The sequence below is a fragment of the Schistocerca americana genome, chromosome 1 (assembly GCF_021461395.2).
Source record: "Schistocerca americana isolate TAMUIC-IGC-003095 chromosome 1, iqSchAmer2.1, whole genome shotgun sequence".
Taxonomy (NCBI): Eukaryota; Metazoa; Arthropoda; class Insecta; order Orthoptera; family Acrididae; genus Schistocerca; species Schistocerca americana.
In genome coordinates this window covers 1092001018-1092026857 of record NC_060119.1, presented here as the reverse complement: position 1 = coordinate 1092026857, position 25840 = coordinate 1092001018, and the positions used below count along the sequence as shown (strand labels likewise).

General features: G+C 37.6%; 1 protein-coding gene across 1 annotated transcript in view; it reads right to left on the bottom strand.

Moving 5' to 3' along the window:
• Positions 1 to 25840, bottom strand: part of LOC124550606 — a 96470-nt gene that overhangs the window by 31146 nt on the left and 39484 nt on the right. Inside the window, exons 3-5 of the mRNA XM_047125328.1 lie at positions 17420 to 17457; positions 8752 to 8890; positions 2784 to 3220 (exon numbers count right to left, since the gene is read on the bottom strand). Of these exons, the coding sequence (XP_046981284.1) occupies positions 2784 to 3220; positions 8752 to 8890; positions 17420 to 17457 (614 nt within the window). The remainder of the gene's footprint in view (positions 1 to 2783; positions 3221 to 8751; positions 8891 to 17419; positions 17458 to 25840) is intronic.

Below are 25840 nucleotides of genomic sequence, written 5' to 3'. Positions count from 1 at the left end.
TCTTTTTTATTTTAATTTTTGCAATCTGTGACAAAGTAGCGAAAGCGAGTAGTAACTATTGTTTACTTTTTGCTCTCTCTCTTGACCGAGGCTTAGAAACTTAGGTTTTGGGATGCTTTTGATTCATATTATAAAAACGTGGACTCTGTATTTGTTAACTGATAGCTTCATTTAAATAACTACAATGTTTCTTAGTAGAAATAGATTACGTAAATCAGGGGCTTGATTAGAATTAAAAATGGAAAAAAATGTTCTTAGGTGTAGATACATTATTTTTAAAAAAGAAAGAAAATCAAATTCTGGATAGAAATACAAATTATTATGTGTGAAAATAGCGCCAACCCGAGATAAAAATAGTGGCCTGTTGAAAAGATAATTGGTAAATTTTAACAAATAACGAAAGCTTCAAGAGGGTAAGATATTTATATCAAAAAGAACTTAATTTGATATTAGAACCACTTAACTAACCGAATACTGATGTAATTAATTTTACGCGTGCATTAAAATTACGCCACGGAGCTCCTGCAATACACTTCCTTTCAGCTGAGTCGGGCGAGTGAAAAAACATACTTAAAACGCAGAATTGGTGTTACTGATTTATGATACTTCAAAGGCTTTTATGCACAGGAATGTAACAGGTAATAAAGCCAGGTTTACGCCGGAGCGATTGGATATGAACACAATCAAGCGAGCATTCGCAGAGGATACGCTAGTGTTCACTACCATATGCCTGTATCAAGCTTTTACCCTAGAGCGAACGAAAGAAAATACGCGATAACGGGCATAGCCCGTAACGCTGCGATATTGTTTTTTGCAGCTAATAATCGGCACATAGGATACAACATTATATAGTTGTGGGAACGATATAAAATTCTGGTAGTCAGAGTAGATTATTTTGTTTAGCGAAAGCACTGTTCTTGACGAAGTAAACAAAAGAGAAGGTTAGGCATCGGAACATGAACGTAAGCGTGAAACGTTTGGATATTGTGCACTTAACACTGAACTACATACATCTACAGTTTTCCTCAGCATTTTTCCAAATCTTCTGCTTATGCTTTTCTCTGGCTTCTCATTACAATTGTGGAGGAAATTTAGAAGCAGAAACTAATTACCAAAGATCAGTATTATTTGGAGAAAAGCTGGCATTTAAAATCTGGTCGTTAACAACTTAAGTGACCGATTTTACTAAAGAAGGCAGTGACAGAAAATGTGATTAATGAGAAATGATATATACATACGATCTGTCCCATAGGCCACTTAATAAAATATGCTTTTTAGATTTTTAGAGAGCAAATAACGTGAACAGGGTAAAACCACTTTTATTTATCATCAGAAATCTGTAACTTAACAGCGAAATATGTAATTCTAGCTACCATGAATGTAGGCAGCAATAATGATCACGTATTTCGTGTGTTTTTTATTTTATTCAGCATTATAGATGCATATTCGCACTTGCTTACTTTCCCCGAAATTTAATGCGCTTTTACTTTTTAATAAAAATAAGTACAAAGCGCGTGCATATTCTCTCCGTTCGCCCCTGGTGCAACACTCTAATAGATTTATCGTCTTTCTCATGTCCCCAGTTCGACGTTTCGGTGCTTCTGCAATTTTCTGCCAATCACATTTCTTTTCCTTCGATGTCTGTGCTGTGCATCTCTTGGATCCCAAGGGCACCTATAGCATCTACAAGATATCCCAGGAGAAATTGTCAATATTCAGGGATATGGCAGAAACGAACATTCGAAGCAAAATAATAAAAAAAAAGTAAGTTCTAAAATGCGTACCTTAAGAGTTAGGAGCACTTCTTCATGTTCGCTACTGTGAAACAAATCTCTTCTAGTGCAAGCTCTTTGTTTTCCATATTCTGAGAGGACCAAATCAAGGAAAAATTTCCCAGGAAACATAGGCTCTAAAATGCATACCTTAACAGTTATGAGCACTTGTTCAGTGGAAGACATGTGTTTCATATTAGCGAAGATGCTCATGCCTCTTAAGGTATTCATTTGAGAACTTTTTTTTTTGCTTTGAATGATCGTTCCTGTTACATCGCTGAATAACGACCACTCTTCCTGTGACACCTCGTGTATTGTTCTATCAGTTCAAAAAATAGTTCAAATGGCTCTGAGCACTATGGGACTTAACTGCTGTGGTCATCAGTCCCCTAGAGCTTAGAACTACTTAAACCGAACTAACTTAAGGACATCACACACATCCATGCCCGAGGCAGGATTCGAACCTGCGACCGTAGCGGTCACTCGGTTCCAGACTGTAGCGCCTAGAACCGCTCGGCCACTGTTCTGTCAGTAACATTATCTTTTTCTTCACACCACTCCATCGCTGATGCAACTTACGTCAGCAAAACAAATTGGAACACGGAAGCTTTCCGTAAATATAGCACCAAAAGGGAAGGATGCAAACTTGATGGTGTGCTAAAAAGCCTAATAATTATAATAGAGCAGTGGTGTACAACCTTTTTGCTTAACTGGGCACATTTGGACCGCACATAATGCCTTAAACAGTAACAATAACTGCTGAAAAAAAAAAGAACGGGAAGGGCCAATGAGTGAATAGTATCGTGTGGCGGGAGTATCAAATTGAAAATATTAAATTTATCATAACTTTACATAATCGCAATTTCATGATTTTTTTTACCGAGCTGTGACACATGTTCAGTTCTAGCGCCGCAATGGCTCGCTTGCGGCCCGTGGGTCACGTGTTGGACACCCCATCACTGCAGAGAATTGTCGGTCGCTCGTGTTCGCTCCGTATTAACAAGCTGATACCTGAAAACTTCCGAGGAAGAGCGTGGGCACGTTCTGCTGCACCGCACCCGCACCCGCGCCGCCTGCGTTCCCGCCACCCCCGAGGGACAGTCCGGGCACGGAGGGCAGGCCCTGAGGGATGAGCCCGGAGAAGGGCAGCCCGCTGCTGCTGCCGCCCCCCGCTCTCAGGGACCCGCCACTGCCGTGCGCAGCCACCGGCGCCGGAGCGACGGCGTCCGCAGAGGACGCTTCGGCGCCGTCACGGTGTGTCTCCGCTGCTTGCAGACTCTCCTCTGCCTCCCCTGCTTGCTGGGTGGCCGTGGCGGCTGGCTCGGAGGCGGATGCCACGCCGACTGCCGATGCCGCAACTGGTGTCTCAGACGTCTCCAAGGGCTCTGCTTCCACACCGTCGGGAAATTGGACAGCCTCGCTCCCTTCTGGCGACCTTGACGTCCTAACTGAGGATAGGATAAACTCAAAATAAACATTCGCAGTTACGATCGAATTCTTAACACACTGTCATAAATGGCTAATGTTACACTACGATCGCATTGTCTAAACGCTGTCAAACTAATGCCCCAGTATTTCCATGCTACTGGATATATTGAGTAAAATTTCATCCTTTTCTGAGCTACTTTTAAGCAGTTTCAGTACAGAAAAAAGCTGTTCCTGCAGATCAAGATTTGCGTTACTATTCTACAGTCCATAGCTCCCTCTAGTACCATGGAAGCTATTCCGTGATACCTCAACTGATATCCTATCTTGCAGTCCCTTCTTCAGGTCAGTGTTCTCCACGTATTCCTTTCCTCGACGATTCTCCGGAGAACCTCCTCATCCCGAGCTTTATCAGTCCATTTAATTTTCAACATTCTTCTGTAATCACCACATTTCAAATGCTTCGATTCTCTTCTGTCCAGGTTTTCCCAAACTCCGTGTTTCACGACCGTACGATGCTGTGCTCCAAACGTACGTTCTCAGAAATATCTTCCTCAAATTAAGGCCTATGATTGATAAAAATAGACTTCTTTTGGCCAGGTATGCCCTTTTTGCCAGTGCTAGTCTGCTTTTTATGTTCTCCCTGCTCCGTTCGTCAAGGATTATTTTGTTGCTTAGGTAACAGAATTCCTTAACATCATCCACATTGTGGTCACCAATCCTGTTGTTGAGTTCCGCGTTGTTCTCATTTCTTCTATCTCTCATTAATTTCGTCTTTCTCCGATTTACTCTCAGTCCATATTCTGTACTCATTAGACTGTTCCTTTCCATTCAACAGACACCGCAATTCTTCTTCACTTTCATTGAGGACAGCAATGTCATCAGCGTATCTTATCATTGATATCCTTTCACCTTGAATCTTTCTTTTTTTGCGTCATTGCTTCTTCATTGTCTCGATTGAACAGTAGGAGCGAAAAACTTTATCCCTGTCTTACATCTCATTTTTTTAAAATCCGAGAACATCGTTCCTCGTCTTCCACTCCAGTTGTTCAAAAAACTGTTCAAATCTCTCTGAGCACTATGGGATTTAACTTCCAAGGTCATCAGTCCCCTAAAACTTAGAACTGCTTAAACCTAAGGACATCACACACATCCATGACCGAGGCAGGATTCGAACCTGCGACCTTAGCGGTCGCGCGGTTCCAGACTGTAGCGCCTAGAACCGCTCGGCCACCCCGGCCGGCTCCAGTTGATCCCTCTTAGTTCTTGTTGATAAACTGAAGAACTAAAAAGACTGCAACACCTGCCTAATATCGTGTAGGGCCCCCGCGAGCACGCAGAAGTGCCGTAACACGACGTGGCATGGACTCCACTAATGTCTAAGTAGTGCTGGAGGGAACTGTTACCATGAATCCTGCAGGGCTGCCCGTAGATCCGTAAGAGTACGAGGGGGTGGAAATCTCTTCTGATACGATCAATAATGTTCATGTCTGGGGAGGCCAGCGGAAGTGTTTAAACTCAGAAGAGTGTTACTGCAACCACTCTGTAGTAATTATGAACGTGTGGGGTGCCGCATTGTCCTACTGGAATTGTCCATGTCCATCTACAATGAACATGAATGGATGCAGGTGATCAGACACGATGCTTACGTAAGCTCAGCTGTCAGAGTCGTGTCTATGCGTATCAGGTGTCCCATATCACTCCAACTGCACACGTCCTACACCATAACAGAGCGTCCACCAGCTTCAACAGTCCCCTGCTGACATGCGAGGTCCATGGATTCGTGAGGTTGTCACCATACCCGTACACGTCCATGCGCTCTATACAATTTGAAACCAGATTCGTCCTACCAGACAACATGTTTCCACTCATCAACAGTCCAATGGCGGTGTTTACGGGTGCAGGTGATGCGTAAGCTTTGTGTCGTGCAGTCATCAAGGGTACACGCGTGGAACTTCGGCTCCGAAAGCCCATATCGATGATGTGTCGTTGAATCGTTCGCACGCTGACACTTGTTGATGGCCCAGCATTGAAATCTGCAACAAGTTGCGAAAGTCACTTTGAACGATTGTCTTCAGCCGTCTTTGGTTCCGTTCTTGCAGCATCTTTTTCCGGCCGTAGCGATGTCGGAGATTTGACGTTTACCGTATTCCTGAGAAATCCGCGTATTGCAGAATGGCGGCAACCCTAGCATAGAAATACTTTTACGAAGTGACGTAACAAAGAATTACAACGCTTCAGTGCTTTAAAAGATTACAGGTTTGCCTGTCATTTCTAAGAAATAGTAAAAGAGGAATAAAATTATGGTAACAGTAATAAATTAAAAACTTAACAAGAAATCATTCATAGAATTCCATAAGAATTGAACGCAGCTGATCTCCTGGCTGTGTCTACATAACATGCCATCATGTAGCCCTAGAAAACGGACAAAGCGTTCTTGAACGACAGTTTTCACCCTTTCGCACTGATTATTCGTAATGCCTAAATAGTGGTACGGTCGTGACATAATATGATTTTTGAGTAGTGTTTCAAAAAATTAGAATCAGTACTATAATACTGAGGATTTTTTGTAGTATTCAACGACATAAAGTAGCGTTCAAAAGTATTTTGACAAACGTATTAATTGAATTAATTAAAAGCAAATATGAAACATGAAAATCAGTACTTTATTTGATTTATCGATATTCAATGCTCTACACAGTAATGACCAAGCAATCCTTGTTCGCAACATAATAGAGTACATTTTTTTTAATCGGGACAATGGTGGAGAAAATGTGTTTTGACATTATTGAAGAAACATTTTTGAACACACAACTACCATCTACCGTAGTAAGAAAATCAATGTTTAGTGGGATATCCCTTGGGTTTTATGACGGCCTCACACCGCTCCGGCATTGAGTCGACCAATTTTTGAAATCCGTCTATCGGCATTTTATAACACTCATTTCGGAGAGTTTAAAAAAAAAGCGTCTTTTCGAATAACTTTTTATTCTTATTCTGCGATCCAACTCCTCCCACAGATGTTCTGTACGATCAAATCGGAACCTTCACTTGGAAACTCCAAAACCTTGACTTTTTGCGTTTTAAAAAATCACTAATGTACTTGGACTTGTGCTTGGGTTAGGTTAGGTAGTGTTTTTTAACGTCCCGTCGACAACGAGGTCATTAGAGACGGAGCACAAGCTCGGGTTAGGGAAGGATGGGGAAGGAAATCGGCCGTGCCCTTTCAAAGGAACCATCCCGGCATTTGCCTGAAACGATTTAGGGAAATCACGGAAAACCTAAATCAGGATGGCTGGAGACGGGATTGAACCGTCGTCCTCCCGAATGCGAGTCCAGTGTGCTAACCACTGCGCCACCTCGCTCGGTACTTGTGCTTGGGGTCGTTATCTTGTTGAAAATATCATCCAGCTGCCATGTGATGTTTAGCGTATGGTAACATTTAAGTCTTCAATACTTTTTCGTAAACGAATCGATCCATATTACCTTCAATTCCAACTAACGGTCCAACTCCAGAGCGTGAAAAACATCCCCAAACCATCACACTGCCACCTTCCTATTCGACCTTGGGAATTTGGTACTGAATGCCATATCTTTTTACTTACAGGAAGTCGAATATACTTGATACAATGAGATGACATTAAATTAAATTTGCTCTCGTCACTCCACAGAACTTTAGACCAGTCTGAACCTGACCATGATCCGTGCTGTTTTGCCAACGCAAGTTGGGCCTTCATGGTTTTCGTAGATACGAAAAGATTTTTCGTCGGTCTTCATCCATGTACTCCAAAGTGTTTCAAGCGTCCTTTGACAATGGAAACGTGATGTCGACTTCATATTTTTCTTTCAATTCTCTTTGTATCATTACAGCCGACTTGCGAACATCACTTGCTGATAACTTTTTTGTGATATGATAGACTTTAGGAGACTTTTTTTATGTCCACTTATTTTCGACAGTCTTTCGTATATTATAGAATTTTTTCTATGTACTAAGGAGCTGACGACACACTTTAAAAATACGAGTACAAGCAACTTCGGCTTGTTTCAGTCCCTGCTTTAGTGCATTTATCACGGCATATCTGAAGTCACTTGAATATTCATTACGTTTTGGCATATTGGAATAATCACTTTAAGTAAATATCACTAGAAATCAGAACTAAGAAGAAAGTAACGTCCACGAATTGACGGAGCTAACAGCGTGTCACAATGCTTTTGAGTTCGCTGAAAGTCGCATTCGTGCGGCAGCGCAAAGTGTAAACTAACAAGTCGCAACCTGACACATTCAAATAATCGCAGTTACACTGCTCTCCACTATACTCAAGACATTGTCCGATAGTGTTTTATTCTAAGAGAAATAATAACGAATTTTATGTTGTCGAAACACTTTTGAGCGCTATTGCATCACATTTCGAGAGAAGTAGCGGACAGTGGACGGACTAAGCTTTCTTTTATTTGCCTATTTAGTTTATTATTTTGATTCTGAATACTTAAAAATCAGAGAGTCAAAATTTTCACTCTTTGTTCGATTTCTACGGTTTTTACAGTAAACATTTGTAATAAAGACCGAAAATTGGTTATTACAGAAACCGGTTATTTTGATAGGATTTAGCAGTCAAGTTAAACTGGCGTGAAAGATAATGATATAACCGAAAACCGGTTGTTTCAGCAATAACCGCCATGTCTGGATGGAACACATCTCTACCCGACAATAATGAGAGAGATCGCTTGTAACCCATTGAGCAGATCACCTCGCCATTCACAATGGGTGATTTCGGAAGACCACGAAAACCTTAATTCTGATAGTACACGGCGCTGTGAAGTCCGCTTCCAGCAAATACAAGTCCGTTGTGTTAACCACTGCGACACTGCGGCTTCCGCGGGCTGTGCGGTGGCGTTACGTTATTTATACGTACGCTGCGGTCAACACTATTTGCTGCGTGTCCTTCCTCCACACACCGTGCCCACCAATCCATTTGCAAGACAACTGCAATCGAATTCGGACGAACAGAATAAATTTAAAAAGAACAGAGGTTACAGGGGACTCCGAAACACACGTGTCGTACACCACGCCAGTGACTGCAAGAGGAGACTGAATTATTGTAAATAATGTGCTTTTTCACTTCAGTGTTGACTTACACAGATCTCTCTAACGCTGCGATACAAAAAGAAACAGTTCTGTTCCAACAAGACGTGGAGTAGGTTATTATTTCCCTTTCAGAATATCGCACATAGTTTAAGAAACTGTCTTTTAGCTACAATGGATTGATAATTTGTTGCAGTTCAGATGTTATTGATGAACTCATTGATCTATTGACAGGGAAAACACTAGATAGAAAGAAAGATGCATATTTCATTTGTAATGAAAATAATTTTCACTAAATGGATAAATTGTAGTTTTTGTATAAGTACTACAAACAACTGATAAGAATGAACTGTGTTGCGCACTTAGTCGCGGCAACAAATCTAAATCTTTGATGAACAAGAATAAAATCACGCATCTCATCAGATAATTTCTAGTATAATTTGTATATTACAGACAATTGAAAGCACTTACACTTGAAACGATCTGCAGCGCGGCTTGTGGGCAGCACGTGAGCACCATCTTGGTCTAACGTCCTGGAATTTTCCAAGAATTCCTCTTCCTCGATTTCTGGCAATATGGACACTGCTGCAAATTTTGGCATCTCTGTGTCCTGCGGCCAAATGAACAGAAAACTGTAGCTACCAATGTGCTGATTGCTCATTTAATCATTAATTGATCATATCCGGTTGCTACCCCTGTCTACGATCCTCGCAGACAGAAAAACTATTACACTAATGTCGTGAAACAATAAAGATTTCCGAATTAAACAATAGCCACGTTTGGAACGAATGATCTCCCTACAAAGAAATTAAGACATTTTGTGTTAATATCCTAGCATCACACCTGAATGAAATTTTCTGACCAAGCGTGCCTACAAAACTGGGTTCAACTCAAAAGCACTGCTGCTTTTGTAAGAATTGACAGATACAAGTTAAAAAAGAGAACTAACTATTCATGGATTCTTTTCTCACTTCCGTTGCCAAACATTATTGTGGGTACATACGGAAACAAAATGATGAGACTCTAGTGAAATACGAGGTGCGACAAAAAAGTAACGAAACTGATGTGAAAAAAATGGTGCTTGCCGTTTTAGTTAAATTTAGTGTTGTCTCCTTCAAAGTAGTTCCCATCTGGTTGCACACACGTTTTCCAGTGCTTCTGCCATTGATGGTAACATTTCTGGAACTCATCTTCTGTGATATCCTCCAAGACTCTCGTCATAGTTTTTTGGACATCTTATGTTGTCTGGAAATAGTGTCCCTTGACCGCCGTTTTGACTCTTGAAAATAGAAAAAAGTCACACGGAACAATATCTGGTGAGTAAGATGGCTATGGTAGTACTGAAACTTGTTTTGAGGTTAAAAGTTGCTGTACTGACAGAGCACTGACTGCATTATCGTGATGCAGAATCCAATTATCAGCAATGTTAGCACGGACACGAAAAACTCTCTTACGAACTATTTCTAAAATTTCTTTGTAGTAATATTGGTTAACTGTTTGTCCAGGAGTCACCCACTCTTTATGAACAATTCCCTTGGAATCAAAGAAGCACACAAGCATGCATTTCACTTTTGACTTTCACATGCGAGCTTTTTTTGGTGTGGGTGATCCCTTTGAGCGCCATTGCGTACTTTGGCGTTTTGTCTCTGGATCGTATTGAAAAAAACCAACTTTCATCACCAGTGATAACACGGATCAACAATTTTGGATTGATTTCCGTTTGCTCTAACAGATCGCCCGCCACATTTTTCCGTGTTTCTCACTGTTGTGGTGCGACATTTTTGGGGACCATTTTTGCACAAATCTTTCTCATACCAAGATCTTCAGTTATTCTTAGACGAACCGTTTCTCGATTGATGTTCAATCTTTTGCCATCATTTTCACGGATAATCGTAGATCAGATCGTACCAGTTCACCCACCCTGGCCAAGTTGACATCCGTCCATGAGGTTGATTGTCGTCCACTGCAGTCTTCATCTTCAACATTCGTTCTGCCTTCACTAAACATTTTATGCCAACAAAAAACTTGAGCTCTTTACACAGCCTCCTCTCCAAAAGCCTTCTGAAGCTTACCATAAGTTATCGTCGCGTTTTCACCCAATTTAACGCAAAAAGAAATGGCATACCATTGCGCAATATTATGCGGCTCCATTTCCGTGACGAAAGACACCAACACGTATTAACTTGTTACAGCACAACACACGACTGAGCAGTTGGATTGATGTACTGCTTGGACTAGAAGCAGCGTATAGACCAAGGTCAAAGATATTGTGCCTACGCAAGACTGCAGGGTTGCCACATCTTGCAAAGAAAATCTGTCTCATTACTTTATTGTCGGACCTCGTACTCTGATGAGACAAAACAAGACTACGTGCTTAATTATCATGTTGGTCACCCTTTAGAACGCAATACAGCAACGAAACTGTGTAGCATGGAAGCGACAAATCCTTGGGGTATGCAGCTAAGCGGCACCAGATGTCTATGCACAGGTCATGCAGTTCCTGTAAGTTGTAGGCCGGTTGTTTGTGGGCATGAAGCTAGACTAGGTAGCTCCCGATAGTGTGTAAGATTTCATTTTTCGGACTCAGGTAACGCGAATTTGAGTGCATGTGGTCTACAATCACTTTGACGTAGTCAACAGCTGTCATGGTTCTTTCTACAGGGGTCACACAGAAATATGGAAACACGCCGAGAAACATGGGCTTAATCCTTGCATGATATCTGGAATCTTTTTAGACCCCAGGCTAGTTTAACGACAAATAAACAGTTTTAATGTGAGTGTAAACTACTCATCCTCCAGATACGCTATTCACGGACTTTTTATTATAACTGGGTAAAATATTTATGATGATAATATCAGTTTGTAGTACAACAATTTGAAATTTTTGCAGTGGGGTCAAAAAGTACCCCAGATATACTCGTACAATATGAGATTTTCAGTGTTATATATAAGTTTTGTTACGAAAATAAATCTTGGCAACAATGCACCTTATAAACCGACATTCATTTGGACATTAATGTAAACAATGAATAGAAAATAAATTGATGTGCATTCTTATGACAAATTCACAGTTTCGAACTGAGTTTTGTGGAAGGAAGACGTGGTGCTATAGTTAACTCGTCATGGACGGTGAAATACGTTTTACAAGGCGCTACAGTCTCGAGCAGGCTTTGGCAGATTTACAGAAGAGTGATAACGACAGTGATAATGAATCAATTTTTGGAAACTAAGATGGCGGTGATGCTGATGGAGATATGATAGAGGTAGGTATGCCGGCCAGAGATGAAATGGGTATGACTGACTGTGAAGAAGATGATAATGGTATTCAGGAAACGAGAGCATCTACTTTGTGTCTAGAAGTGAACAGATAACATACAACACAGTACCATCCGATGTGTGCAAGCAGGTTTCAAGGAATGTAATACATGAAACTGCGCATATTTCAGGTCATCTTAGACCACAATTGCAAGCAAGGGCAGATTGTTGCAGACTTTTTATCACCAATCACATGTAGAGTGTAATAGTAATGGTATCATTAATTATGCAAAAGATAATAAAATTCTGTACCCAACTCTTGAACGATGGATTGAACTTGATTCTTCAGTGCTGCAGTCATTCTTTGGTCTACTAATAATACCTGGCTTGGATAAGGCACGTGGGATGCCTATGAGTTTATTTTGGTCAGAAGAGTATGGCTTACATATTTTTCGAGCCACAATGAGCTTTTCAGGATATCGTGATATTTTGATGTGCCTCAGGTTTGATGATAAACTTGCAAGGATCAAAAGCTGAACCTATAAGGGTTGTGTTTGAAATATTCGCAGATGCATGCATTTCGTCTCATGTCCCTGGACCTCATATTACAGTTGATGAGCATCAGTGTACGTTCAGGGGACAGTGTCAATTCAAAGGGTACATTCCTTCGAAACCTGGAAAGTATGTGATAAAAGTGTGGGCTACTGTAGATTGTGAGAGCAATTATGTCATAAATACACGAGTGTATATGGGGAAATCTGCTGAAGGGAGGGAAATAAATAAAGGGAAACGAGTGGTACATGATATAGTTGATCACCTGAAGGGAAAGAGTAGGAACATTACTACTGATAACTTTTTTACAATTTTTGATTTGGGACAAGAACTTCTTGCTAGTAAATTGACACTTGTGGTAACTCTGTGGGTCAACCGAAAAGAGATACCAAAAGAAATATTTCCATCAAAAAAGAGGGTATGCACAGAATACTGTTTTAGCTTTGTATGTTCCTACACAAAATAAACCAGTCATTTTGCTGTCTACTCTGCACAAAACATTCGATGTAAGTGACCATGTGCACAAAAAACCTTACACAATAATGTTCTACAACTCAACAGAGTCAGGAGTTGATACAGTTGATAAGATGGCTAGACATTATGCATTGAAACGTGGAACAAAAAGGTGGCCAGTTGCTTCATTTTTTTTCAAACCTCACATTGAACAACGAATCCTGTCGCCCCAGTGCAGAACACAATGCTTTCGTTCAGAAATAATATCTTCGGTCTTCAAGGATCTTCGAAAGGAAAAACATCACAATACCCAGGAAGTGTCTCAAATCTGAAAAAAAACCGTGTGATTCCTGCCCAAGGTCAAAGGACAAGTAAGTGAATCGACAATGTAATGGGTGTCACAAGTTTGTCTAAAAAGAACATGCTAGAATAAGTGTGTTGTGTAATGATTGCTCGTCATATGACACAGAGAGCGAGTAGGAATGTATTTATAATAAAATTCCATGTAAGTGATATTACACATAATATTAATAAATTACAGTATTGTTACATAGTGTATGGGTTATGAATATTTTGTGTTAAAATAATTTTGGCACTAAACAAATATGTTTTCATATTTCAAACAAATGTAGTAAATAATTACAACTTATGTGTAATTTAATTATATTAAGAAACTATGGAGTTGTAATATCAACATAGTGCATATGTTTCTGAATAAATTATAATTACTTTTGTGAACATATTTCAAACTTTATCACTATAAAGTTGCTTGAATCAGTTTGGGTTCGAAAAAGACCCCAGGCATACAATATCCTTTTCCAGAGCTGATACCAGGCGAGGGTTAACATAAACGTAAACACTAGCCAAGTCTGTCAGGTGCGCTGTTGTTTCTGAGCAACAAAGAAAGCTTTGTAACGTCCTCAAGACGTTTTAAGTGTCTAACATAATTCAAATGTGAGCAGATTGCTAGCTCCTACAATGGGTGCTTCTGTAACCAAACTAGCGAAGTCTTTAGTGTTTCAAGAGGCACCATATCGGAAACTGGCAACGAATACAAGGAAAGTGGAAAAACATCATCTGCTAAGTCACAAGGTGGGTGAAAGTGTTTGTTGAGTGATTGTGACAGACGGTCACTAAAGAGGATGTGGATAAATAAGTTGACGACAGCAGAAGTGAATGTTCCACTAATGAAACCTGTCACCATCAAAACAACTCCAAGGGAGCTGCGTAAGCTGGGAACTGCAGGTAGAGCTGGAAATCCAAATCCAATCATCAGTGAGGCGAATGCCTGTAACACGAATACACGATGCCAAAGCCATAAAACCTGTGCTACGGAGTAACGGAAGAAAGTCATTTGATCGCCTGAGTCTTGCTCCACACTGTCTCCAACTTTTGGCCGTGTTTACTCCCTCCATAGCGCTGGTTCGATGATGATTTGGGCCGCCATATCGTTGTATCGTGGTGACTCTGCAAGGTCACATTACTGCCAAGGATTATGTGATTATTTTGTTTGATCAGGTCCATCATGCTACAGTGATGTTCCACAATGGTGATGCTGTGTTCCATGACGTCTGGGTTTCTGTCCACACAGCTCAACTCGTCCAGGACGGGTTTTGCGAGCACAATTATGAATTGTCGAATCTTCCCTGGCCACCACAGTAACATCTCAATATTACCGAGACCTTGTGGCCCACTTTGGACAGAAGGCTGCTTGATCGCTGTCCATCTCCATTATCGTTACCTGAAGTCGCCAATATTTTACAGGAGGACGACATACGATTCACTTGAAAACAGTACAGGATCTGTATTTATCCATTCCCCTTTACTGATTCTTAACCCAGCACTTCTTTCTATATCTTTCTATTGTTCCTCTCCATACCACAACCAAATGACTCCAATAATCATCATCATGTGGTAAATGGGACTTGATAGTTGAAATAAAGTACATTTCAGGTTTGAATTAATGTAGAATTTTGGCTAGATATTTACATAGACAATTACCAAATGCAACTTCCGCTTATCAGAGTTTCAACGATTACAGTAGCCACAAATATCCTATCACAGCAAGTTACTGACAATTTATTTTCGCATTGAAAAACAAAGCTACACAACTTTAGTAATAGTAATATTATTTCTTTTTACCATAAAAATGTATAAATATTAATTAAACACAATGTTGGCTATTAAAATTGAAAAAAAGTAAGGAAAGCATGTAACAAACGTCAAACTGGCATGAAGTGTCCTAAACATTTCCATATTCAAATGATTAGCATGCCAGTAAGGCCAAAAAATGACTTTAAGAGCAACGGTTTCTATATCTATTATAGATATAAATCAGAGTTTATGTGTGTGTGTGTGTGTGTGTGTGTGTGTGTGTGTGTGTGTGTGTGTGTGTGTGTGTCTGTGATCTCGTCCCAAATCCCTGGATCGATTTCACCCAAATTTGGCGCAGGAACAGAAGGTCTCATGAGTATCAGTTCTGTGGGGTTTATAATCTCCAAACTCCAATAGAAGTGTGGATATGGTCAAAACACCCACCCCCGGTATGCAGGCTGCCATGCTGTTGTACAAGAACAGCATCAGTCCTCCAAATCGACCTGCTTCATGGGGAATCTACCTGTCTAGGGCAAGAAACAGTTTTATGGGCCCTGTCATGTAGGCTGCCCTGAATGACAGGTATGTTGTAGGAGTAGTATCAGCCTGCTTTATTGAACTGTATTGCAGGGATGGTAGGTAGGTAGTTAGTGTTTAATGTCCTGTTGACAACGAGGTCATTAGAGACGGAGCGCAAGCTCGGGGTAGGGAAGGATTGGGAAGGAAATCGGCAGTGCCCTTTCAAAGGAACCATCCTGGCATTTGCCTGAAACGATTTAGGGAAATCACGGAAAACCTAAATCAGGATGGTTGGAGACGGGATTGAACCGTCGTCCTCCCGAAAGCGAGTCCAGTGTTATTGCAGGGATCACATATGCTGATGGGCATGGCTGGGGCTAAGCTGACATTCACAGTATGAGGAGGAGGAGGAAATAGACAGAGAGAAGGGGAGGAGAGGGAGGAAGCTGCTGAGGGATAGTGGGAAGGTGCGAAAAAAAGAGAGAGAGGCAGAGATAGAAAGAGAGAGGGGAAGGAGGATACAGTCAGAGGGAGGGGGATAAAGATATGGTGACAGAGAGGGGGTGGAGGAAATAGACAAAAAGAGGGGGAGGAGGAGCTGAGGAGACAGAGAGAGTGGGAGGGATGAGATAGTTAGATGTGGCTGGTTGAGGTGGGCAGCCAGAGCAAGAGGTAGACAGAGGAGGATGAGGAAAAGCGCAGCAATATGACATGGCATAGCTTCAAGAAGCGTTGGAAGTACCTTGCATAAATATTGAGCCATATTGCCTCTGTAGCTACCCACAATTGCATAAGTGTTGCCTGTGCAGGATTTTGTTCATGAACTGACTCTTCGGTTATATCCCATAAATGTTCAATGGGATTCATGCTGGGTGATCTGGGTGGCCAAATCATTCACTCAAATCGTCCAAAATGTTCTGATATGGTGCATTGCCATACATAAAAATTCGATTGTTGTTTGCGAACATGAAGTCCATGAACTTCCGCAAATGGTCTCCAGGTAGCCGAATATAAATATTTCCAGTCAATGTGCAGTTCAGTTGGACCCGAGGATGCAGTCCATTCCATGTAAACAGAGCCTGCACTGTTATGGAGGCACCACAAATTTGCACCAGTGACTTATAGACAACTTGGGCCCCTAACTTTGTGGTGTTTGCGCCAAATTCCAGTCCTACCATCATCTCTTACTAACTAAAATCGACACTCATCTGACGAAGCCACGATTTTCCCGTCGTCTAGCGTCCAAACGGTATGGTCACAAGCACAGGAGAGGCACTACAGGTGATGTCATGCTGTTCGAAAACGCACATACATTGGCCGTCTGCTACCATAGCCCAGTAACGCCAGATTTCACTCCACTGTTCTAAAGGATACGTTTTTCGTATGTCCCACATTGATTTCTGTGGCTATTCCACACAGTGTTACTTGTCTTTTGCAATGGCAAACGTCGTCGCTTTCGGTCATTAGGCGAAGCAGGTCGGCCACTGCTTTGTCTATGGTGAGGGATAAGGATTGAAATTTGATATTCTCGGCACACTCTTGATGCTGTGAACCCTGGAATATGGAATTCTCTAATGATTTCCAAAATGGAATGTCTCATGATTTTAGCCCCAACTACCATTTCGTATTCTATGTCGCCATAATCACGTTGGACATCTTTTCACATGCATCACTTGGGTACAGATGACAGTTCCGGCAATACCTTGTCATTTCATACCTTGTGTACGTGATACTACCTCAATCTCTATATGTGTGTAGGACCGTCCCACGACTTTTGTTACCTCAGTGTGTATTGTTTGTGTTGTTCTGACCTACCATGATACTGTACGGGGATTGGTCGACTGTTGCCCTGGCCGCCACGCACACCACATCTTTCACCCATTGAAAACACCTGGGCATGCGCTACCGAGAGAATGGCATGCCACCTTTCCCCAGCCACTACGATTGCTCATCTGGCATAGAATGTAGTACTCATATGTGTCTTCCAGACTCAATTCTACTCAATGCCCAGTCTGTATAGAACTGTTTCTGGAGGTGACAGTACTGTATGCTTTATAAACCCATATCAGATACAAATTTAATCATGTATTCTTCCTACTGTATATCCATAATAATTAAATTTCATCATTCGCCATCCTTCCCAGTACCACACTTTTAATCGCCAGCAGTGTACAAAAAAGAAAACTGCACAAAGAGTAGAAACTGATAAAAGTGGTAATTCTTTCTATGTTTCAGTAAGTGAGATGTTGTAATGTTTCATACTCACTTCTCTGAAAGGGATGACAGTGCACCATACGTTGGATACTGAAACACAAAACGACCACATCGTAAACAAGTAAGTGATGATTAGCGGGATATATATTTAACTAAATAATTGTTTTCACAGAAACGAAGTATCACAAAGCTAAATGTACAAGCATTTCCTTTTCTAAAGACAGTACTAACTCTGAAATTAAACGAGTGTAGGTTTCTGCTGCGGTTGTCATAGTCAGTAAAATGTTTTCGAGTACGTGATCGCGTCAGGTCCTTTATAGCACTAACGTTTTAGTCACTATTGTAAATAGCATTCATCATGATGATCTATATACGTATTCACTGTATGTAAAGCACCATGGAGAAGGCTGCATTCAACAACGGAAGGAATGTTGTTTTTATACACAGCATGACGACGCAGTCACAATGGGGAAACACTTTACTGAAGTGTGAAATTAAAGTTTACTTAAGTGACTTTTAATTACCAAGTCTAAGCTCTGCCCACGTCAGTGCCACGAGAGGAGCTGTGCACAAGAACTGAGGGCGGAATGGATGAGGAAGGGGAGGAGGGCCCATGGTCTTCTCTGAAAACATTCTGACTTTCACATTTACAGAAACAAATTCACCATTATCGGATAGTTATTTGATGTTTGCCCTCCCCAAAAACCAAATCAGCTTCTCAAGTACAAAGTGCTACGTCACACAGCTCCTTAACGACAACTTAAAAAACGGAACTGGGAATAAATTTGTCTTTTCACAAAAGCCATTTAAGGTTCGCTGCAAGATGCAAAAGTATAAGGGCATATGAGAGAAACTTTCCATGTAGACAGTTTGCTGCAGTTTAATTTTTTCTGTGATACCGCCGCGTCTGACAGTTGCTAGCAACAAGAATACCGGAATAAGGTCACAATTTTTAATATCAAACTCACAGACGTCGTTCACCGCCAACTATAACAACTGCATTAGTCCTGCTGCGCTTGGTACACTTGCCTCCACGATAAAGAGGACAAATCTAAATACAAAGAAGATAACAAGATAACTTTGAAGAAGTCTTGAGTAACAGAAGAAGCGCATCAACTGATCAGCGAAAGAATTAGGTACAGTACAACACTGTTCAGGAAAAAATAGGAATACAGCACACTGAAAAGAGGAGGAAGTGCAGAAAATCCAAGGCAAAATGGCTCCAGGAAAAATGTGAAGAGATCGAAATGGAAATAATCGTCAGAAGGACTAAGTCAGCATTTATAAAGTCGAAACAATCTTCCATGAAATTAAAAGCACAGGCTTCTACATTAAGACTATAAAAGAAATTTCACTGTTAAACACAGAGAGCAGATAGGCAGTACGATTACACTAAAGACCTCTAAGGGGGGGGGGAGGAATTGTCTGATGAGGACCATAGAAAAGAAGTGCTAGCCAATATGGAGGACATATGGGACCCAATATTAGATTTTAACTAATGTGTGGAAGATGTGTGATTAAATAAGTTGGAAGGCATAAATGACATGCCTGTGAAGCTTGTAAAATCGTTCAGGGCAAGTGGCAATCGAATGACACTTCAGATTGGTTCGTTGACTCCATGTACTCATATCAGAAGATATATCGTTAGAATTTCGGGAAAAAAATCTTCCGCACAGTCCCAAGACTGCAAGGCTGATAAGTGTGAGAACTAATGCATAGTCAGCTCAACATCTGAGGCATTCAACTGGCTGACAAAAATAATACACAGAAAGGTGGAAGAGAATGTGATGGACCTGTAAATGACGATCAGTTTGACTTCAGAAATGTAAAAGATACCAGAAAGGCAGTTCTGACATTCCACTTGATAATGAATATGAGACTTAAGTAAAAACAAAGCAGGTTAATAATATTTATACACCCAGAAAAAGAGTTCAACAAAGTGTAATGATGTAAGATATTCAAAATTTTCAAGAAAACAAGTGTAAGCTGATAGGAATATCATTGGTCCAGCCCCACTAGGTCGGTTTATCCGCAATTTTCATCTACTACTACCGCAATTCTTTTCAAATAACTGAATTCTTCCAACCACCTTTGAAAAATAAATTTACCTGACTATAATGAATAAAACAAATTAATTTAAAAATCTAATAAATTTTTTGCCTGATAATTAGTCTAAAACAGTATGATTAATGTATGGGATGCATTTAAATTTGAAACAAATATTTTTATTGAAAGAAGTAATAAACCAAAACAGGAAGGAGATGAATACAAGCATTTTAAACACTGTTTTGCACCATCTTTAACTGTAGAACATTTGAGAGAAGAAATACATAATGAGGTTATTGAGTTTTTTATGGATTAATATGAAGAAGAATTATATGTATGGAAATCTTATAATTATGATGAAACAGATAGAGATATTTGGGAAGAAATTACGAAAACATATGATCTCTTTTTTGACTCTAAAACATATTAAAAGAAATATAGATATTTGGAAGAAATTAAAATAACAAACTCTCTCTTATCTAAGAGAGCAAGAAATATAACAGATTACTATTATTATGGGAAAACATATGTAGTGATGAATTATAAATTTTATAATTTACCAAAAATATTAAAAGATTATACTTAAGTTTAAACATTATTTTTACAGTTTTCCCATTCATAAGTTGAAGAAGATGAATATTTTATCTTTGATGGCCTATTTTTAAAAGAGTTTCGCCCAATAACTGGAGAGTCTGAATATTACTTTCTGTATTATGGAAAGAGATATAGTGGAGAATTTACAAAGAAATATTAAAAGATTATACATTATTTTTCACTTAGCATCCAAAAAATATAAAGATTTTAAATAATATCACATAATATTTTACGTAGACCACAGTAAGTCAAATTCTTTTTTCTATAAAAAATTATATAAGCTAAAGTGTCAGTAGATATTTAATGATTAAAAGTAGCAGATAATTTTATAATAGTTTTTTGTGTTCCTACATTATTTTTTCTTCACATCACACAGATTTGATAATTTATAATGAAATTACAAGGATTTATATCAATGGGTCCACTGAATTGCGTTACTCATTCAAAATCATGAAATGAATCATAAACTTTTGAAGCACTATTTGGAGGGTAAATTCCTTATTTCTTGAGGACAAACTTCTTTGCTTCCATTTTTTAAATAAATATTCTGTAATATAACATTATGAAATAATTAAGAATCAGTCAATTGATTATCTTTAAGATTCGTTTGGAAAAAAACAATAAAACGTTTCAAATTCTGCTAAATTGTAATGATTTGTTTTGTGTAACTCGAAATTATTTTTACTACTCAACACAGCATTCTCTATAGTTTGTAATTCATAGAAAAATATTGGTATTTTAGGATGTTTTGATCTTTCTTGCCATAATTCATGTTCATAATGAGGTTGATATTTAACTATAGGTACTCAAATTGTCGTATTTACAAAACCAATTTCTCCTTCTTCTGATATTAATCTTTTATTACAACCCCATTACTATTTTTATCAGCTCAACGAAAAATAGCAGCATTTGAACTTCACCTAAAAGTAAAACTTAAGGTTAAATCTCCTTCCCAGATTACTTCTTTATTATCTTTAAAAAAACTCCTAATATTTCTAAACATATGCTTCAGAGCTTTTATTTTGTATTTTGCTGTTATTGAGTATATGCCCTTCTACATAAGTTATATTAGGAAGAAATGAAGTTCAATTTAATAAAACTGATGATGAAATAAAAGAAGTCTATGCTTGAGAAAGTACTAGTTCATAATGAACTAGTTACAAAATGAAATAACTTTATAACATTGACCTTAATTAACTTTTATTAGCTTTTCCATCGTACATAGGACAGTCTGATCCATCAGCTTGAATACTTTTGAGACACCTAGATAACTGAGTATGATTTGGATAGCCCACCCAGCTAGCCACGCAGTATAACACACTGCTTTCTGAGCGGGAAGGTGTGTCGGTTCCTGGCATTAATCCACCTGGTACATTAGTGTCGAGGTTTGGTGTGCCAGCCACACTGTAGATAGTTGTTAAGGCTGTTTTCTGTCTACCTTGGTCAATGCAGACTGGTTCACCTTATTCCAACTTACTTACAAAATGTTGGTGATTGCTGTGCAAACACAGTCTCCATGTACATGTACACCATAATTACTCTACCATGCAAACATTTGAGGTGTACTCATATGGTATGAGACATTCCCAGGGAACCACTAGGGGCCAAATGGCACAATAACTCTGGGTTCAGTGTGGGGTGGCAGTGGGGTGGGTGGACTCCTGTGGCCTGTTGTGGGGTTGTGAACCACTGAGGGCTATGGCGGGACAAAGGCTCTCCATCAGTTTCAGGTGCCAGTTCCGAACACAATACACACAATGATTTGGACAAACCCAACCATCACGTATATTTATATTAATTTCAATATCTTTATTAGAATTATTTTAATTACTTTTACTTTTCTTATTCTTTGGAAAAGTATATAATTGGTAGCTTTTATCTTGTTGGTTTATAAAGAAAAGATTTATAAGATTATAATTCATGAAGACTAATTTTGTAAAATTAGCCACTTACTAAAGCCTGCTTTGGCAGAAACTATTTCTAAAGAAGTATACTATAAAATTAGTTTTTCATACCCAGTTATTATAAGAATCATTAAAATCAAGCAATTTAACTAAAGCTTCATCATCCTTCTTTTTACAATTTTTTCTACAAGATACACATCTGAAAAGTTTTTTCTAGTTTTTCCTCATAAAATGTCTTTTCATATCTTTTAATTTATATATAATTGGATCAGAATAAATAATATCTTCAATTCGAAAAATTTTTGTTCACCAGCTAGATGTGAAGCATTTTTCAAAAATTCCTTTTAATTTACTGATTCAAACTTCATCTCCTGCTTCATATTTTGATTTATTATTATACACACTAAATTTTTTTTATAAATTTTTCATTAACTTCTATTAGCTTCAATTTAATTGGTTTTTTAGTGTTCTACTCAATCATTCAAAATCTGAAGACTTTAGGTTCTACAAGTTGAATAGTGGTAAATTTTTCTGTTTTAATAAGTTTTTGAAAAAGCAATATTATTAGTTTTTTACCATTTCTGGAATACTTTAGTTTTAATATTCTTCATGAATTTCCCCTGAACCCATTTCTACTAAATCTGCCTGCTGTAAATCAGCTATAGCAAAAGAAATAATATTTATACTTTTTAAATTTTTTTCTCACTGTTTTATGTAATTTATTAATTATTTCTTCATGAATATTATTACCCTGGGCACAGACACACACAAATTACACCGGATGAAATTATATTTTTCTTGAATTATGTGAGTCTTAATTTTACCTACAATAAAGAGAGAAAATTATGAAATGAATTAAAATGTGCGCTATGGTCAGGACTTGAATGCACGTCTCCTACATAATAGGCAGATATAACAGCCATTACACCACCTTAGCAATATATGGCAAATAGCTTCACGGACTACTCTAGTCTAATGTCTTCCATAACACAAACTTCAGTTCATGCCTTCAGCCCATTTTCCCCGAATTAAAAAGTCAGTATCGCCATGTCATTAATTTTAATTCATTTATTCAGCTTCTAGTATTACTTTCTTAGCCTTATGAATTGAACTAAGACCTTTAATTCTCTGTCTTCTACTTTTCTAACTGGACGATGCATGTTAGTAAATTTTTTACATTTCAAGCAACAGATACGATTGTCCAAAAGGACAAACATTGTGTGATTAGGATTATCCTTTTACGTAAGAAGAATATCACCAAATTAATTTATTTTTAAATCTAGTGGAACAGTTTTAACATTATCTTGTAACTTTATAGTTGCAAATGGTCATTAATGCAATAATTTTATTGACTGGTCAACAGTAAATATTTTTAAGAGATACCAAACACTCCTGATGAAATTACAAAATACATAAATGGTAAGTCTTTATATATATTTCTGTCAATAACAGCAACTATTTTAAGGATAAATACATACTCAAAACTATTTCTTTTTCTTATTGCCAGCCATAAAAGTAATTTCAATTACTTGTTAATCACCAACCCCATTTTTTAATCAATTAAATTCATGATTATATAATATTCATGTAATGCAAAATTAAATGTTGAACTGAAGTTATTTACTTATTTACTTTTAAAACTTCTTCTATATTATTTTTCGCAACATAGTTATTAAATATTGTCAAAATATTAGTATATTCAGCTTTAGTAATCAGATTTTACTTGTGTTTCTAAATACACTTTGTTCACTTCATCTGTTTTATCAGTTGGCTGATTTACTGCTATTAGTGTTTTGTTACTATAATCAATACAAACTTTAGTTAATTTGTAATTATTTGAGTACACTCTCTATTTTAATATAACTCATGTTTATTAATTTTTAATATTTCCTTTTGGTCACTTATTCTTAATTTTATTTTTTATTAATTTTTGATTTTAATTGTTCATTAATATCTGATTCGGGTGCTGATTTATATTAACTAATTGTTGTATTAATTTTTTCATTTAATTCGTTCTTAGACTTCGATTCCATTCCTCTTCAATTTAACTTTTCTAATCCATGCTTATTAATTATTGATTCTAAGATTTTTTCTTAATTCTCATATTCTGTTTAATTTCAAAAAACGCACATTAATTAGATTTAAAATATAATTAAATTTAGAATTATCTGATAATAGTCTTAGCACAACCAAACATGAGAGGTGACAACAAACAAATTCATCAAAATCTTGTATTCTTTAAGCATTTCAGTACAAATCACTTTTTCCCAAAACTGAATTAATTCATTATATATTTTTTGCTTTATATTAACTATACCAATATTACCAGGAATATCTAAATTCAGCATGACACATTCAAAAATTTTTGAATTATAAAGTGATTCATCAATTAAAACCGCCTTTAAAATGTTCAATTTTTAATAACTTAGCTGCACTTTCTATATCAAGGATAAATCAATGTTTATTACATTTTTTAATTATTTATTGGAAATTTTCATTTCTTGATTATTAATCCAGTGCCTTTCTTCTCAATTGCTAAACTGTGTCTTTTTTGTTGTTGTAATTCTTTGTCACCTTTTAGCTCATGGATTATGTTTTTACAAACTGCTGTATTGGCAGCAGCTAAATATGGTAGTACAACCAATAATAAAGGAAGAGTTCACCCTTCATGTTTTTATCTGGTTCTAGAAGACGTTCAATTATTCTTAACACGCCAGAGTGACTAATGATGTGAGGCAAATTCCGTAAATTTGTTGTCTCTTTTCCTCTCCCTTGCACCAATTAAAAAATTACCAACATTATATAATTAACCACTGTTAACTTTAATTTTAATTACTTTAGTTTATATTTTATCACTTGGAGGTAAAGTGTAATCAACTGCAAAGTTTTTACTTATATAGTTTGCTATATTTTATATATCTAATAAAATTAATATTTAAAAACATTATAAAATAAACATATTAAAACACCTCATTTTCAATGAGGTCCACACCAAATTTTCTTTTAGCAGAAATTATTCCTCTAACTGATGTAGCTGCTAATTATTGCCCTAATGAAATATCTTCAGCATATATTCTTTCTTTTGCAGGTAACTGAACTTGTTTGTATGCTTCATTCTTTATTATCTCTGTAAAAAATTATGTTTTTACAAGGTTCATTAATTTATTTATATCTTGATGACTGCTAAGTAATATTTCTCCTTATTTTGTACCTGGACAATAATAATTATATCCTGGTAGATCCATTTCAAAGGTAATTTATTAACTAAAGTATTCACATAAACCTTGCAATTATTTCTGATTTCCAAAATTGTAGGGAAATTATCCAAAAATCTGATTAAATAAAGTATAACTTTTGAATTACTAATAACAAAATTTTGACATTATTATAATTCATTTTTATAATTCCAATAATTTTTGTCAGTCCAACTTTTTCATTACAATAAACTTTATTTCCAGCTAATTCTACTCAGTTGTTGCTAATGTATTGATAAATCTCTAACATCATTCATCTAGATATATTTAGTTTGCTCCTCTGTATATTTTTCATTTAACCTTCAGCAGTTTTCTGATTTACACTGGAGTACTAATCTACTGATGATTTTGCAAAATAATGTTGACAATTTTTTAATCAAATTATTGTATTTATGCCTTTTTATTTTGTTTGGATTTTTGTCACAATGTATTCCTATAGAATGAAATAATGTTGTTGTTGTTGTGGTCTTCAGTCCAGAGACTGGTTTGATGCAGCTCTCCATGCTACCCTATCCTGTGCAAGCTTCTTCATCTCCCAGTACTTACTGCAACCCACATCCTTCTTAATATGGTTAATGTATTAATCAGAATGAAATAACATATCTACATAATTTGATACATCAACAGAATTAAGTTTTTTTACCCATATCATCCATAGTAATCTGGTTTTACTGA